The sequence below is a fragment of the Rhipicephalus microplus genome, chromosome 6, assembly GCF_043290135.1.
Source record: "Rhipicephalus microplus isolate Deutch F79 chromosome 6, USDA_Rmic, whole genome shotgun sequence".
NCBI classification, from domain to species: Eukaryota; Metazoa; Arthropoda; class Arachnida; order Ixodida; family Ixodidae; genus Rhipicephalus; species Rhipicephalus microplus.
The window spans coordinates 53,622,491-53,640,721 of NC_134705.1; the positions used below are offsets into that span (position 1 = coordinate 53,622,491).

An 18,231-nucleotide genomic window follows, 5' to 3' on the forward strand; every position below is an offset into this window, starting at 1 on the left:
CAAACTGCAGATACAATAAAAAATATGCTTGTTACTACGACTTGCTTCAAGCGAGCTTCGCCTGATATCGAATTTAGAGCAAGCACTCCGACGTGCATACTGTAACACCTTAATGCATTAAAACTGGGCATCAACATGATGTCAAGGCGTTGAAGTGCATACACGAGCAATCTAACGATAATTTACGAAGCTCGTTTAATTCAGCACGAATGGTCCTGGTGATTTTCACCTTTGCAGTTGCATTCTTCATCAATTTCTCAATTTCTGGGCGTTGAGATGCTTTATCATCATCATCATCATCATCATCATCATCATGATCATCATCAGCCTGACTACGTCCCCTGCAGGACAAAGGCATCTCCCATGTTCCGCCAGTTAACCCAGTCCTGTGCTTGCTGCTGCCAATTTATACCCGCAAACTTCTTAATCTCACCTGCGCACCTAACCTTCTGTCTCCCCCTAACCCGCTTTCCTTCTCTGGCAATCCAGTTAGTTACCCTTAACGACCAGCGGTTAACCTGTCTACGCGCTACATGCCCGGCCCATGTCCATTTCTTTTTCTTGATTTTAGCTATGATATCCTTAACCCCCGTTTGTTCCCTAATCCACTCTGCTCTCTCCTTGTCTCCTAAAGTTACACCTACCAATTTTCTTTCCATTGCTCACTGCGTCGTCCTCAATTTAAGCTGAACCCTCTTTGTAAGTCTCCAGGTTTCTGCTCCGTAGCTAAGTACCGGCAACATACAGCTGTTTTACACCTTCCTCTTAAGGGATTGTGGCAATCTACCTGTCATAATTTGAGAGTGCTTACCAAATGTGCTCCACCCCATTCCTATTCTTCTAGTTACTTTAATTTCGTGGTTCAGCTCCGCGGTTATTACCTGCCCAAAGGAGACATAGTCTTTTACAACTTGAAGTGCACTATTACCTATCTCGAAGCGCTGCTCTTTTCCGAGGTTGTTGTACAATACTTTCATTTTCTGCAGATTAATTTTAAGACTTAACTTTCTGCTCTCCTTGTCTAACTCCGTAATAATCAGTTGCAATTCGTCCCCTGAGTTACTCAGCAATGCAATGTTATCAGCGAAGCGCAGGTTACTAAAGTACTCTCCATTAACTCTTATCTCTTACTGTTCCCATTCTAGGCTTCTGAAAACCTCTTGTAAGCACGCGGCAAATAGCATTGGGGAGATTGCGTCCCCCTGTCTTACACCCTTCTTGATTGGTGTTCTGTTGCTTTCTTTATGAAGCACTATGGTAGCAGTTGATCCCCTGTAGATTTCTTCCAGAATGTTTATATATACTTCATCGACGCCCTGATCCCGCAGTTCCTGCATGACGGCTGATATTTCTACTGAATCAAACGCCTTCTCATAATCTATGAAGGCTATGTATAGTGGTTGATTATATTCGTAGCATTTCTCTATTACCTGATTGATAGTATGAATGTGGTCGATTGTTAAGTAGCCTGTTCGAAATCCTGCTTGTTACTTTTGTTGATTGAATTCTAATGTTTTCTTTACTTAGTTAGCAATTACTTTTGTAAATAGCTTGTATACTACAGAGAGCAAGCTAGTCTGCCTGTAATTCTTCAAGTCCTTGTCATCTCCTTTCTTATGTATTAAGATGCTGTCAGCGTTCTTCCAAAACTCTGGTACTCTTCCCGTCAGGAGACACCTCGTAAACAGGGTGGCTAGTTCTTCCAACACAATCTGCCCTCCATCTTTTAGCAGATCTGATGTTACCTGATCCTCACCAGCAGCTTTGCCTCTTTGCATGCTCTCCAAAGCTTTTCTGACTTCTTCTATCATTACTGGTGGGGTGTCATCTGGGATACTGCTAGTTCTTATAGTATTAAAGTCGTGGTTGTCCCAGCTACTGTACAGATCCCTATAAAACTCCTCCGCCATTTTAACTATCCTATCCATATTAGTAGTTATTTTGCCTTCTTTGTCCCTTAATGCATACGTCCGATTTTTCGTATCTCAAGTTTCCTCTTCACTGCTTTGACGCTTCCTCCATTTTTCAGAGCGTGTTCAATTCTCTCTATGTTATACCTTCTTACGTCGGATACCTTACGCCTATTAATCAACTTGGAAAGCTCTGCCAGTTCTATTTTGTCTGTTGTACTTGAGACTTTCATGATTTGACGCTTTTTAAGAGATTCTTCGTCTCCTTGGAAAACTTGCCAGTGTCCTGTCTAACTACCTTGCCTCAAACTTCCACTGCACACTCCGTAATGATACTCGTCAGATTATCATTCATTGTATCTATGCTAACGTTGGTTTCCTCACTAAGAGCAGAGTACCTGTTTTGAAGCGAGACTTTGAATCCCTGTACTTTCCTTGTCAGTTCTAGCTCATTGATTGGCTTCTTGCGTATCAGTTTCTGTCGTTACTTTCTCAAGTCTAGGCGAATTCGAGACCATACCATTCTATGGTCACTGCATCGTACCTTGCCAACCACTTCCACATCCTGCACGATGCCTGGGTGTGCACTCATTATAAAGTCTATTTCGTTCTTATTTTCGCCATTAGAGCTCCTCCATATCCACTTGCGGTTTCCTCGTTTTCGGTAGAAGGTATTCAAAATCCGGAATTTATTGCGTTCTGCGAATTCTATTAGTAGCTCTCCTCTGGCGTTTCTAGTACCGATACCATAATCTCCTACTGCCTGGTCTTCAGCCTGGTTCTTCCCTAATTTTGCATTATAGTCGCCCATCACTATAGTATACTGTGTTTTTACTTTACTCATTGCCGATTCCACGTCTTCATAGAAGCTTTCAACTGAAGCGTCATCAAGGCTGGATCTAGGCGCGTAAGCCTGTACCACCTTCATCTTGTATTCAGTTTAATTACGATACCTACCACCCTTTCATTAATGCTATAGTATTCCTCTATGTTGCCAGCTATGTCTCTGTGAATTAGGAACACCACACCCAGTTCTCATCTGTCTGCCAAACCCCGATAGCAAAGGACGTGCCCATTCTGTAGCACCGTATAGGCCTCATCTGTCCTCTTAACCTCACTGAGCACTATTATATCCCATTTAACACCATCTAGCTCCTCGAATAGTACAGCTAGACTTCCCTCACTAGATAAAGTTCTAGCGTTAAACGTTGCCAAGTTCAGGTTCCAATGGCGGCCTGTCCGGATCCAGAGATTCTTAGCACCTTCTGCTGCGTTGCAGATCTGGCCGCCGCCGTGGTCAGTTGCTGCGCAGCTGCTGGGAATTGAGGGCCGTGAGTTATTTGACGTATGCATGTGGGAGGTAGTGGCCAGATACTGCACCAAGGTGGCCAATCCTTCTCTGGTGAGGGAGTGCGTTCGCGGCGGTGGTAACCGGTGAGGCCGCACCCCAGGCCTCGTAATGCAGTTCCATCACAACGCGGATTTTTTTTATCTGGTTGGGAACTGCGCGGCACCGGGATTTGAACCACGGACCTTTTGCATGCGAGGCAGATGCTTTAACTACTACGCCATCGCTGCTTCTGCTTATCACGCATTATTGCTTTCTCACGCATTCTGAATTGTTCTGTTCACGGTTGATTTTCATGTAAATATACTGTGAATGGTAACACATGCGTGTTGACTTTCTCGGTAAACAACGAAGAGCAAAAAGGAGGCCTCCGAGGCAGCTGCGGCAGTCGCGGAGAACAACGACAAGAAAAACCTTATTGTGGTCGCGATAATTTTGCTATTTACCTGTACGAAATGCATGTTCGCGTTTCCTAGTTAAAGTTGGAACTTGGAGCCTTTAAAGTCATACGTGCGTAATGCTGCGTGGCGGCGACATCATCAGATTATCGGTGGTTGCGGCTTGTGCGATGTTTATCGCTCGCGTCATCTATCCTCTCGCACGTCGTCCAGCACGGCCAGAGCCACTGTTCAGATTCATGATTAATGTTACCATGGTTCTCCTTCAACGCTACTCAAAACAATAGGAGGAGACCTACATTACCACACTGTCTCGTGCAACCGGCTGTGGAGAACGCGAGTAATTCGTTTACTCAACACGTACGCAACGGCCCACATCCAGCGCTTTCGTCCTTTCGCTTCGTGAAAGCTGCGTAAATTGGCACAACTGAAGTTGTTTGCGACCGTGGCGATTCAACAACGCAACAGTAATGTCGAGTGGGGTCTGTTTTTGTAGAGCACAGAGCTCTTGCGCCTGCTTTTGTCTTCCCCGTCGTTCTGGTGAGTGAACCAACAAGCACTTCATGGCGGCTCGGCGACGCGTCTGACAAGCGGAAAGAAATTTGTAGCTCTTTTTTAAATCTTGAATGCGCAAATAAACCTATTATTTAGCTCACTCGGTGTCTACAACACTGCAGTAGCACCTGGTTTCGCAGCAAACTATGCAAGAGGGTCGTGCTTTAGACCACTCAACGCTGCATCGACAGGTGGCACTGTGTGTCCCCAAAACTCCAGACCCCAGAGTCTGACGTCCATTCCATCGTGACTATCGTTGACAACTGCGTTCAGCTTATACTACTCAGCTTCAGTGATTCTACCCAAGATCTCCCGCAGGACATTTTATTTGGCACACGTTTCCCCAAGTAACATCAGGGCAATATACTCTGAAAACTGATCGTCCCCTAATGTCGCCAGCAGAACAAACGCACCTCCCGAGGAAATCATTAAAATGATTGCTCCTGATATTCTACCCTGCAAGGCTGCGCCCTTGGGGTCAAAGATAATTTGCGTGTCACAAAATACATACCGGTGATGCTTGTTCTATCAACGGCGACCATATCACGTTTTCCATGCCGAAAGCTCGGTCATACTACCATAAGTTGATAAGATGCCCTCGGAAGGCTTCATAGAGGCGTCTAGGTTCATGGGTGTCCCCTGTTCTTTTAATGAAAAAGAAGGATCACAACTGCAGATTTCACGTTGACTACCTGGCATTGAACAAAATAAACCGCAAAGACGTCTATCCACTGCCATGAATTAATCACTTCCTTGACTGCCTTCATGGTGCGCTATACTTCTCATCCATAGATATTCCGCTCGGGTTACTGGCAGATTTCTGCCGACGACTTATACCAAAAAAAATCCACTCTTAACACAACACACGGTTTCTAGTTTTTTAAGGTTATGCCTTTTGGGCTTCGCAAAGCCCCGGCAACGTTCGAACACATGGTGGACCATCTCCTTCAGGGTTATAAATAATCCATCTTCTCATGCTACCTTGGTTATGTAATTGTCTTTTCACCAATATTTCAAAGCTGGCTAACATGTTTGTCAGCCATTCTAGCTGTTTTTCTTCAAGTGCCACTTGAGCTGAACTGAAAAGAGAGGTGATTTTGGCCGGCACAAATCGCAGTCTTTGGAAATTTTTTGATACTACTGGCAAACAACCAGACCCTGACTAGATTAGCGCTGTCAATAACTTCCCTCCTTCATCTTGTACTAAAGATGTTCGGAATTTTAAGAAATTATGCTCGTACATTAGATCTTTTATACGCCGTTTCACTACCATTGCACGACCGATCACCGACCTTCTAAAAATAGCGTGCCCTTTTCGTGAGGCCCAGAATAAGGAGCTGTATATCGACGTTGATCGACTTGATTGATTCACCACCAATACTTGCCTACTTCGACCCATCCGGGAATACTGAAGTTCGCACTGATGCCAGTGGTCACGGCATCGGCGCCGTGCTCGTTGAACACCAGGTGTGCCAAACGAGCTTTATTGCGTATGCTAGCCACCTTCTGTCTACATCTGAGCACAACTATTCGATCACAGAGTGCAAGTGTCTTGCGTTGGTCTGGGCTGTAGCAAAATTTCGCCCCTACAGGTACAGCCGTGGGTTCTCGGTTATTACGGACCACCACGCACTGTGTTGGTTGTTCTCGCTCAAGGACGAAACTTGTCGTCTAGATCACTGGGTTCTACGTCTTCAGGCGTATAACTTCAATATAATTTACAAGTTTGGCAGGCTTCACCAAGATGCCGATTATTTCTCGCGTTATCCGTTCGACCCTGTTAGCCTCACTGTTCATCATAGCGATTCTTGTGTGCTTGACATATGTGATTTGCGTGACATCGGCGCAGAGCAGCGTCGAAATGCAATCCTCAAAACGGTCATTGAGCAGCTATCTTCATGACGTCTCTACCCTTGGCTTCACCAAAATGTCCTTCGGTATCACAATTTGTATCGCTGCAGCACGAATTTCGATGGCCCGGATTTTTTTAATTATTCCCCAACAGTTGCGTGCTACCATTCTTCGACATCTGCATGATGCTCCGACTGCGGTAGAGCTGGGCGTTTCATGCACCTATGAGCGCATGCGGGAGTGGTTCTTTTGGTCTGGCCTCTAAAAATCAGTGCGCCGTTATGCCGCTGCTTGCGAGCACTGCCGGCATCGCAATCGGCCTGCTCTCTGTCCGGCTGGCATGTTCCAAGCTGTCGACATTCCTCAAAACCATTTTTCCGCGATGGCCTAAACATGCTAGGATCCTTCCCTACGTCCGTGTCTGCCAACAAATGAGTTGCTGTCGCATAACTATGCGACCAGATACGCTATAAACGCACCTTGCCAACTAGCGGCGCTACAGACGTCCCAAACCTCATAAGGAATGGCGTAATTTTCCAACATGCGGCTCCTCGCCAGCCCCTTACGGACTGTGGCCACTGCTTTCTCAGGAAGGTTCACAATGAAATCCTCCGTAGCCGCTCTACCAATTATCACCTTACTACCGCCTACTATCCATAGAGAAATGGTCTTACCGAGTGCCTCAACCCAACTTTTACTGAGATGGTGTCAGTCCACCTTGATTGCGATGCAACGCCCGAAAAGAAGACAACGCTTCTACAACATTGCCAAAAGCTCATCCGTGAAAAAAGTCATCTCCGCCAAGCGAAGGCAGCAGCCCAGACACAAGGACAGGCTCAGGGGCGAACCGCAAGCAGAAACTATGCACCGAAGTTCTGGCCGCCTTCCTAGATAAATGTAAGCGACATCGGCCAGCCGAACGAGCGGCATTGCAGGCAAACAGCGACGACGGGGCACTGGCCGAAGCACTTTCGGCGGGAGTTTCAAAGCAACTTCGGCTGCAACATCTGCAACCAGCTGAAGGCATACGTTACCACTTCCCTAACTAACCATTCATACGAAGTGTTGGCGCGGTAGTGTTTGTTGCTATTCGAGTGTTTTTCTTTTTTGTATGTGTCTTTCTTCAAGTCTCGATTTGTTCACCATTCTATCTTTTTTAACCTTCTAATCTACTTCGTTCGCTCATTTTTATCTACAATTTCTTTCTATCTCTGTCTTTCTCGCTTTTTTCAGGTTTTTTTCTTTTCGATGTGCATATTTATATCTTTCTTTTTCGTTCTGTTTAGAAGGTGAATAAAAGGGTGAAGGGCTCCTGAGAAGCAGGGCTATTGATGGTGGGAGAGTAATCAGGGAGGCAGAAGTATTGAAGATTATACAGCTTTACCGCAGAAAAGTTTGTGCACTTTAAAAAATAAGAAAATTCATGTACACACACCCATATAGCTGTACGTGCTTTACTTTGTCCACAAAGTTTTGTGGGAGCAATGGAACGCACCAAGCTCGCTTCGCTCACTGTATAACTGCTCAAGAATTATAGCTGATAGGCATTCTTTGTATGACATTCTCATTTATTGCTATTGCTTGGATTGTTTCGCCTGTATCGCAAAACAGTGACTTTTGGTTTGGATGAAATTTCTGTATAGGGGACTACGTTTGCATTTGTCCTCATTGCAGGTTCTTTGTAGAAGTTTTCCGTTCCAACTGGTGGGTAATTTGAGCTTTTATTTCCGGCTTAAAGCCGTGATTCTAGCGCCAACAGGGCTCTCGGCTAAAATGCCAAAATGTTATCTACCACTGAGAAGGCCGGGGTTAAACCGTGCTCGTTCCCGTTTTTGGTGGCACTGTTTTTTCTACACCACCACCGGCGTTCGTGACCGCTGTTACTTCGGAAATAAAACATGGGGTAGGGCAGGAAATAAGCTCGAGCCGTATTGCGCGACACTCAAGTATTCTACCATGAAGTCACGGTCATGATTGAAATTCTTCCGCAGAAGTAACCTTTTCAGGTTTAGTACTAGGCAGAGATTCCAGCTAAGAGATGTGCAATAGCATGGTAGAATAGTAAAACGGCATCATCAGAACACGATGCAAATAACGCAACAAAGGTACGAATTAGGAAGCGCTGAGACATATTTTTTTAATAAGAACAACCACTAAAACGAACAAGTGCGAACACTGTCCTAGAGGTAACGAATGGGCACTCACCTCTCCACCGAAGGATAAAAATGCGATGATGTGTGTTTACTTTCTTATAAAAATAAGATAACTAATGGCGTAGGTGGTTTGCTGCAACTGTATACTTGCCGCACTCTCTCGAGGTAGTTTAAAGGGTGTCTGGGAATGCCTTTCCGCCATCCTTCACTGTGACCGTCTCTCGCTTAACGAGCACTGCTGACATTCAAAGAAGATAGGCTTTCTTGGGGACCTTCAATGCAAAAACTTAGGTCATTCTGTCTGTCTGTCTGTCTTTCTTTCTTTCTTTCTTTCTTTCTTTCTTTCTTTCTTTCTTTCTTTCTTTCTTTCTTTCTTTCTTTCTACTTTCCACTGTTACCGCGAGCTGGGTACCCCAAAGAGCACCAGCCGATACCCCGAACAGCCGACCCCATCCGCTGCGCCCAGCAATGTTGCTCAGGACCACCATTATTGCTCAAGATTTAGCGTTCATAGTTGTGCGATTGTTAATTAAAAAAGCAAGCATTGCGCATATCTGAGGCGCCATATCAACGCGTCTATATTTTGTATGTCTGCTTTTATACTAGAAGAGGCACACGCAAGTAGGACTGTATCGTATATCGCGCTGCGCTGACAGTGCAACGCGATGCTCAAGGAGGTGTTTTCAACGCTTTGCTACGATGACACAGTGGTGGCACCTGCCCCTCATTTTGCATTCTACACCTTATCACCTCCGAGACTGGCGCGCATCTTTCTCCGCGGTCACGCGCGCCTTCATTTTCGAAGATAACTGCCAGATGACGCTTGTGTCTAACGTGTCTAGATGCGCTTGTTCACCTACGCTACACGCTCGAGGCCCAATAATGCAGCGCCTTCAGAATACCATTCACCAATTTTCTTGCGCAGAACATCAAATAAACGTTTTGTTCAACCTCTGCAGACGCAAGACTATCGTCTTTTGACAACATTTACAGTGTAACATTAGATTCGGGCCAATTTTTTTGCAAAACCATAGAGGTGACACTCACACAAGACCTGGGTCTAACTAGGGGCACTCACGTGTCAACGTTCATGTGCGCTAGTGGGTTCCTCTGAATATTGTTGAAATCTGACACTGCTGGTAGGCGCACACAATACAGATAGGTTTTACCGCGTCAAGGGCGATGAGAAGCCAGGCACCAGTAGAACTCCCCTGCAGTTAAACCAGTTATCATCCTCCTTGAGATGAGGGTGTGTACTAAAGTCAAAATGTGTCGCACCAACTGTCGTTTGCCGGGAAACACATAGCTTTGTGGTTTCTGTACACAAAAGGCTGGCTTTGCCTCGCGCGCTTGACTCAAAACTTTGCAGATTATATATTTCAGAACCGGGTGACGTCGGAGAGTTCTAGCAACCGCATATCGCATCAAAGATCGGTTATCTATGATTTCTGTAGGGCCACGCTTTTCCAACGGGACACTGCGGTGACTCGTAAAACTATACGTTGCAGTATATATGCCCCCTTGAATGCACTACATACACATACCAGTTCTTCTAGACTGATTTAGCTCCCTGCTTATTTTGTTTTCCTCCTGTTCGTTCCTTCCTACCATCTGCTTAGACGGGAAAAGGGAGGTATGTTCATAAGTGATGATATTGGCGTAAGTCTTTCTTATAACGCAGAGCTACGCCCAGATGGCCACGTTCGCGCGTACGTTCCCCAGACTGAAAGATTGGACACCGCCTGAGGAAGGAGACCCCTGTGGCGCTACTTTCGCGGCTACGCCTTTATTGACCTCCACGAGAACCAAAGCATTGTCTTGCCTCTCTTCTTTTCTCTCTCTACTTTCTTCACCCTATACTTTCTTGCAAAAATACTATGCACCGTGCGATATACTCCTTCCCATACAATTTTTTTGGCCCCGCCGCGGTGGTCTAGTGGCTAAGGTACTCGGCTGCTGACCCGCAGGGCGCGGGTTCGAATCCCGGCTGCGGCGGCTGCATTTCCGATGGAGGCGGAAATGTTGTAGGCCCGTGTGCTCAGATTTTGGTGCAGGTTAAAGAACCCCAGGTGGTCTAAATTTCCGGAGCCCTCCACTACGGCGTCTCTCATAATCATATAGTGGTTTTGGGACGTTAAACCCCACATATCAATCAATTTTTTTTCTGCCTCAAATTGCATATATCAGTCATGCTATGGGCATGTATATCCACCAGCAAAGTCTTTGAATAGTAAGAAGCAATGGGTGGCTGCAGCGTGTGCAGCTCGGCGCCCAATTTCCAGGACAAGATACTGAATTCAGCCTACAAGGCAGTAGAGCCCTGTGTGCTGAATTCGGTATGCTGGGTAAGCTTTCTCAGTGCCCTCCAGCATCACGCCCTTTCAACTGTGAACAAATAAAGTTTTCTTCCTCCACGTGCATCATCTTGTGGATATTTTCGTAAAACAATTTTGGAGTTGTTTTTGTTTTCTAGATTTGAATAAATGAGAACAGCAACAAAAAAAACCCTCAAAACAATGGCTGGTGAAGCCGTAATGGAAATAACATACAAGTGGAAAGGTTGCTGACAGCGCGTTTTAAAAGTATTTCGCGTTGCAAAGTCAAGATGCTGAAATTTGATGTTGTGAAATGCGAAAATGGCAGCTTTCTCAATTTATCATTCTTACATAGTACAAAATATAATACAAAAGTGCAATATCTCTGTTACAATATCAACAACACAACAAAATACCATACAATTTTGTTAATACAAAAGATAGCCAAAAATCACAATTTCAGGTACACTGCTTCCTATTTCCAATTATCTCTCCACATTTCTTTATTCGTTCGTAAAGCTGCAGCATTGTTCAGTGACACCTACTTTACACTAGCACTTCCCACAAAATCGTCGTGAAGGAACGTGGGGATTTTGATCGTTTATAGGTTTTGGTCACGGTCTATGAATCGCAGCTTGAGGTGCTGCACGTGACTAGCAATTATGGAAGGGCAGTTAATGTCGAAGGGCACCTCGCCAACGGGTAGGACACGGAATCTTTGAAGAAGTGACGTTACACCAAGGAATACTTCTACAGATGCCAAGGCTTCACCGGGGCAGCTGCGTTTTCCTGCGAAAAGCGATTTGGGAAAAATAGGATGAGCATATTTAGCCGCACAGCGAACCTGAACCCACCATGCAGCAGTTATATTTATCTCCGGCCAGTTAGGAACTGACTGCTGCTCCGGTTTATCTAAGCACTGCATAAACACTGAAAGCTTCAGTCCCAAATAAATTTATGAAAAAAAAGCAAATGGCAGCAGATGAGTGCCAGAAGGTCATGCCGGCTTACTAAGCTTGCGGGCGTTTGTTTAACGTTTGTGTATCTCATAATAACAAACTTTCGGAAAATCCGCAGTGGCCTTGCCCTATAAACAATTGAAAATGTTTGAGACGAATGCGTGAACTGAATATTTCAGTTGAAATAACTTCATCCACCGATCCCAGCTCACGTTTTGTGGCACAACAATTAAGGTTCGTGCTCTGTAGCACTCACGCAGCTGAAAAGTGACGCCCTCAAATCAACCATTTTTTGACGGTGTTGGTGCTGCATAGCTTTTGCATGCAGTGCTTCCGACGCAAAGCGGCTGTGTGGCACACGAGAACGGGCCACTTCCGCTTGAGCATCTGCGCTGATCTATCTTATTTAGAAATCCTTCCACGTGTAGAACCGCAACTGAATGCAGGAGGAAGCGGCGAGTTGTAATGCCTAAGAAAGATTTAAATTCTGTATCACGACACTGTTAAGCTCATTTCTTATAAGTTGCACCTTAAACACTAGCTAACGTAATCTAATCAAAACAGGTGAAATGATTATGTGGATCAGAGCTGTTCCACGAGCTTTATCTGGAACAGTAGCTGTTCTTTATATAGGTTTTGGTTTCGTTAAGAAGAACGGGGCTCGTGTACCCAACCCTGATAGTTGTTCGGGTTATCAATTGCTGTGTTTTGAAGGTTCGTTACTTACTACTACAAAGCGACTCTTTATCCGCATCTTATGTTCCAGCTACATGGTTAATCAGTGTATCCACTGATAGCAGAAGTCTTCCTAATGAAGCCTGTCTTTGATTATGAAATAGTTTAAGGAATGCACCAAAACAAGACACGCCAAACTCGGGATTGGTGTTAACAAAATAACCACTACTATGCTTCCATATGTCTCTGAAATGAATCTTTCTGCAGGCAAAAAAGCATGCCTGTGCGCACTTCCCAACACTTCACTGGCAGAGCGTTGTGCCAGCTACGTTGTTGCACTGTAGAGTACTTGACTGTAGGTCTACAGACAGCGTGTGCTATTTTCAATTCTCCTCAGCGTGTTATTCGGAGGTTTCATTCGTGCTTGTAGATGGCTCCGGGGGATCGTGGACTAACACGAACAATTTTGCCTTTGAAGGCTTGCACTGTTGATCGTACCGTTGCTCAATAGAGGTAAGTGACGAGCTACATATTGCTTATGAGTGAGCAGCCAGATGGATGACGAATCGGGAAATCTTGCACTCTGCGCTTTTCTTCTTACTGGATGTGAGCTCTGTGTGTGTTTTTGAATTGGAAGTTTATGTGACCGCAACGGGAACTTGAAAGCTTTTTAACGTGCATTAGCTCTCTGGATGAGCCCTGCTGCGGCGGTATAGTTGCCATGGTACTCGGCTGCTGACCTGTAAGTCACTGTATCGGTTACCGGCTGCAGCGGCTGCATTTTCGATGGAGGTGAAAATGCTGTAGGTTTGTGTGCTCAGATTTAGGTGCACGTTAATAAAATACAGGTGGTAAAAATTTCCGGAGCCCTGCAATACGGCGTCTCGCATAATGCTGTGATATTATTGGTACGTTGAACCACAGATATCAATCAATTATCTGTCTGGATGAATGCGTAGGTGTCTGTCAGCAGAACATTTGTTTGATATATGAAGCTGTATTGTAGATTCTGCCGATAATCTCAAACTTCACCAAATTGTCGCGAGAGAAAGGTCAATGTAAAAGGTAAAAACAGCGCAAATTAGATTAGAAGTAGTACAAAGAAAGAACGGACAGGGCGAGTGCTGACTAACAGATGACTGTTTATTGATTCAATGCAATATAAAAAGTGTGGGGGAGGAAGTGAAATTCACGTGAACGTTTATGCCACTCGTTACGACACTGAGTGTAAATCCTGTTAGTCGAGAAAATACACCTAAGAGTGTATAGGCAAATTAGAGATAGTAAATCTCTTCTTTGCTTTGTGTTATGAATGGTTCACTAATACTTGTGTCACCCCTCAGTTTCGTCGCGAAAGCTTCGGCTATAAGTCGACCGTACACGCTCGCTTATTCACCTAAGATTTTGCAGTCTCTGAACTCCGGCGTGCACCTGCACGTGCTCCAATGGGGTGCCGTTTTGATGCTTAGTTTTTGGCAATTATTGTTATGGTGTCTGCCAAGTCGCTGATACAGACAACGTCCCGTTTGAAAAATGAACGTCTTCTTGCAGAGAGGGGTACCTCATAGACGTCGTTTGTCATGAATCCTAGAAATGGTCTTTTGTGCTTCACTGTGCGCGAAGGCTTCTGGGGTCCTTCTTTGTTGGCGCGTCTACAAAATCTGCTTAGTCCATTGGAGGCGATACTGGAAACCAGATTTAGCAACAGCGATCTACTCCATCTCTACCTCACACAACTGAAACACTTCTGGCAAGGTCACTGCGACCTTTAAGAGCTCGCTGCTCACGTCGACAGCTTGTCCCGGAAGGCCTTGTCGGGTTGCCCTACCGCAACCATGGACTTTGTTGCTGCGAATGCTTTGTTGATGCCATCAACACCAGAAGTGTGCACTGATTCGTCCGCCTCGCTCGTCCGATTGACGTACGATCAGCTTTAGCTGTCGCTCTTGAGGCGGAGATACACGAACGCTCGCAAGCAGCTGAGGATTCATACCGGAGGCCACCCTACACGGACGCACCATCCCGGACCCGGCTTTTGGTTTCTACTCGCCTCCATGATCTTACAGCGGTACTCCGGTGTTACCACTGCCACTATGTTCGGCATTTTGCTCGGAACTGCCCTCGGGTGACCGAATCACTGACAAACTCAGCTCCTCCTATGCAGTCTTTCTCAGGAAACTACAATGCAGGTCATCGAGGGCAGGACCCCGCATAATGGCTGAAGCCTTTCGTGTTTCACTTGGCCTTTTCACCGAGATGCCAACTCTGCCGGTGAAGCTTGGAGATCCACCGCAGCACGTTGAATCACTAGTAGACACAGGGACTGCATTCAGTTTTTAACAATCAGTTTCTTGTCTTGAAGATTTTCGGGGAGCCCGGAGCAGGTCGATAGACCCCATATTGTCCTAGCTGACGGAGCCACTCCACCCAATCTCGGCAAAGTCTGCCTGAATGTGTGTGCGCTTGAGAAGACCGTGAGACGGTGTTTCCTTGTCCCAAACCTGTGTGTGCTATTAATCTTAGGCAGTGATTGGTGTGCAGCGTTTGGCATTAGTTTGCAGTTTAACGGCACTGATTGTACCATTAAACAGACATCTACGGCTCCGACATTGATTCGAGCAAGTGTTGAAACCTGCAGTAAAGCTTGATTTAGGCAGTCGTATTTCCCGTTAAGTCATGTCATTTACAGAATATTTGACAAAGTGCACTGCGTGCTCGCTGACAACTTCCTCAGGATGAAAAGTCTGATTACTAAATTTTCTTCGAAAGTCGGCATTCCAACAATGGGCACGAATACGGCCCTGAGTACGAACAGACGTGAACAATCTTAAATTGGAAAACCATCCCTGCTTTTCAATTCTGTGATAATGCCGATCTCAGTTACCATCTCCTTGTCGTCTGCTGCGTTCCTTCCTGTTTACAGCCCCGACAAATCCTTTGGTGACATGTACATTCTTGTAGAAAGCACTGTTTGTTCCCGGCCTGCAGGCGAATTCGCAATGTCGCCGGCCCTCCATCGCTGCTCCAGCAAATTCTTTGCAGAGCTTCTCTTCAACCTGCCCGACAGTCTTGTACGTGCCATCAGGCACCGTCCTAGGTACCTGTACCTACCTTAAAGCACCATTTGTCGTATCAGTAGTACAGCCTGTAGCACCTTCGCCACCAACTGCATCGCCCTCAGACTGGAATGAATTGAAGTTCGGCCGCAACTTGACTGCGTCTAAGAAAGCTGAGATTGGAGCCCTTATACGAAAACTTCGTGACTGCGTGGCAAAGTCACCCAGTGAGCTCAGCCAAACTGCTTCGGTTCAGCACAGAATCGACACTGGCTCTGAAGTTTGGGTTCGGCATCACCCGCGTCGAGTCTCTGCCTTTGAACGCGCACAAATTGCTAGGCAAGCGGATGACATGCTTAGGCGTTGTATCATATCACGCTTGTCAAGTCCGTGGTGGTCCCCCGTAGTTCTTGCGAAAAAAAAGACGGCAAAATCCGTTTCTCTGTTGACTATCGACGACTAAATAGTGTCACCAAGCCTGACGTGTTTCCACTTCCTCGTCTTGACGATTCCCTTGATCCCCTGCATGGTACCCGCTTTTCCACTACGCTGAATCATCTTTCTGGCTATTGGCAGGTGTAAATAGACCGGAATTACGCTGAGAAGACCACTTTTATAACTCCGGATGGCCTACACTTGAACACCAGTTTAACCGCCTGCCATTTGGTCTCTCCAGCTCTCCTGCTTTATTTGGGCGATTAATGAACCGGGTTCTCAGGCCTTTCAAGTGGTCGATGGCTTGGATATATTAAGACAGCATAATTGTTTACGCTCCCATATTTTCAAAACACCTCAGGCGTGTTGAACTGATTTTGTGTGCTCTCCAAGACGCTCGTCTTTGCCTTAAACCTTTCAAGAGCTTTTTCGGTTTTCGGAAGCACGTTACTTGGGGCACGTAATAAGCGCCAAAGACATCAGCCTTGATCCCAGGCAGCTCCAAGCCATTGCCTGTGTTTTACCTCCCACCACGGCTAAGGAGCTTAAGAGTTTCTTGTGCTCCGCTTCATATTTCAGACGCTTTGTCCCGGACTTTGTTTCTCGCGCAGTACGTCTCAACGAACTACTGAAGAATTAAGTTCGCTGGAAATGGGGACCCGACCAAGAAGGTGCCTCCCCAACTTCAAGACTGCCCTTCAAGCACCACTGACGCTAGCGCACTATGACGAGAATGCCGCGACCATTCTAACATTGATGCCAGTGGTCTTGGCCTCCGAGCTGTTCTCTTGCAAGTTAACGGGGACGGGCAGGAGAGACTGGTCGCTTATGCTAGCCGGTTACTGAGTGAACGAGGGGGCCGATACCACGCCTTTGAACTTCACTGCTTGGTGGTAGTTTGGGCAGTCGAAAAATTTCGTCAGTACGTTTATGATAAAAGCTTTACGGTCGTTACCGACAAGGTCGCCCTTCACTGGCTTTAAGCAAAAAAAGTTCGCCAGGTGGGCTTTTAAACTGCAAGACTACAACTTTGCTATTGTCAATCGCAGCGGCGCTCGTCATCAAGACGCTCACTAACTTTCTCGCCACCCGACAGCTTTCAGCGACGTCTCCTCAGTGTATGCAGTGCTTGATTTACGAGCTACACAGCTACAAGACGCACGAATTGTCGATATAACTCAACGACTATCGTAGGAAGTACGCATTCTTAAGTGTCGTCGCGAAAGTCTTTATGCGTCGTATGCTGTCCGAGAGGGAATTTTCGTCATCAGAGAATAAAATTATCGGGATGTGTCGTATGTGCCTGTTGTGCCGGTAGCCATGCGAAAGGCACTGCGCCATGCTCCCAACCAGGCTGCAGAGACTAGGTGCCAATCTCCTCTTCTGACCACTATCACCACCACAATGCGACAATCGATGCTATTCATGTGCTATGACGCTTCGACTGCCGGTCACCTTGGGCTGCAGAAGACTCTAGCACGCATCAAAGAGAGGTTTTGGTGGCGGCGCATGCGCAGTGAAAATTTATGCTACGTTTTGTCGTGCACAGTCTGTCAAGCACGGAAGGCTGCCGCAAATCCGCAACTGGTCCTCATACAACCCGTCCCTCTTCCTGAAACACATTTTGAGATTTTGGGATTTGATCATATGGGACCATTCCTATGTACGTCGCGCGGCAACAAGTTCCTCATTGTTGCCACGGACTGTCTCATGAAGTGGACTGAAATCAGGGTCGTTCCTGACTGTTCGGCTTTGCACGTCCTCACGTTCATCAACGAGTGCGCCATTTTTCGACGCGGCATGCCACACTTGCTCATCACTGATGATGGCATGGCCTTCACGTCCAGTGCATTCAGGAACCTACTGAACGACCATAGAATTCAGCATGCCACGGACACTCCTCAGCACCCACAAACAAGCGGTCCGGTGGAACGTACAAATCGAACCATAAAGGACATACTGTCCTAATACGTGAGTCCCAGTCACAAGAACTGGGACGAATACGCTGCCGCAGCTGTCTTCGCCCTCAATACGCCACAGCCGGAAATTACACAGCAATCACGATTCACGCTTGTCTACGGAAGGATGCCAAGGCTTCCGCAAGAGTCCTTATTTGCTTCCAGCACAACAACGCTAAACCGCCTCGATGATACCAGTACTTTGGAGCTTCTTCGGAAGGCTCGCTTTAGAGCACACCTGGCAATAGCGCATCATCAGGCGAAATTCCGCTCGCCTTCCACAACCCTTTCAAACCAGGAGACCTAGTGCTGCTTCGACGCACCCAGCGTATTTCACAGCGTTGCCAGAAGTTGTTTTCCCGGTAAGCCGGCCCATTTCACGTGGTGAAAGCCCTAAGCCCTGTCACGTTCCGCCTGGAAGTTATTCCCGAACTGGGCACTAAAAGCAGAAACCGTGTTTTTACCACTCACGCAAGCTACTTGAAACTTTATGTGCCGCGTGATTTCTGTATTCGCGCCTCTTCGTCTTCTGGCTCAGGCTCCAGAGGAGAGGGGGCGGCGAATGTAGTGAATCATAACAACGGGGTGATCGGCGCGTGAGGGGTTGACCAGGACAGA

The 18,231-nt window shown here is 46.4% G+C and overlaps 1 protein-coding gene across 2 annotated transcripts in view; it reads right to left on the reverse strand.

Annotated features, from left to right (window-relative positions):
* Window positions 1-11,007: 11,007 nt before the first annotated feature.
* The window catches only part of LOC119168689 (cytochrome P450 2C23), an 81,024-nt gene continuing 73,800 nt past the window's right edge, over window positions 11,008-18,231 (reverse strand). For both annotated transcript variants that reach the window (XM_075865968.1, XM_075865967.1), the window contains exon 10: window positions 11,008-11,319. In XM_075865968.1, coding sequence (XP_075722083.1) covers window positions 11,132-11,319 — 188 coding nt within the window. In that variant the 3' untranslated portion in view covers window positions 11,008-11,131. The remainder of the gene's footprint in view (window positions 11,320-18,231) is intronic.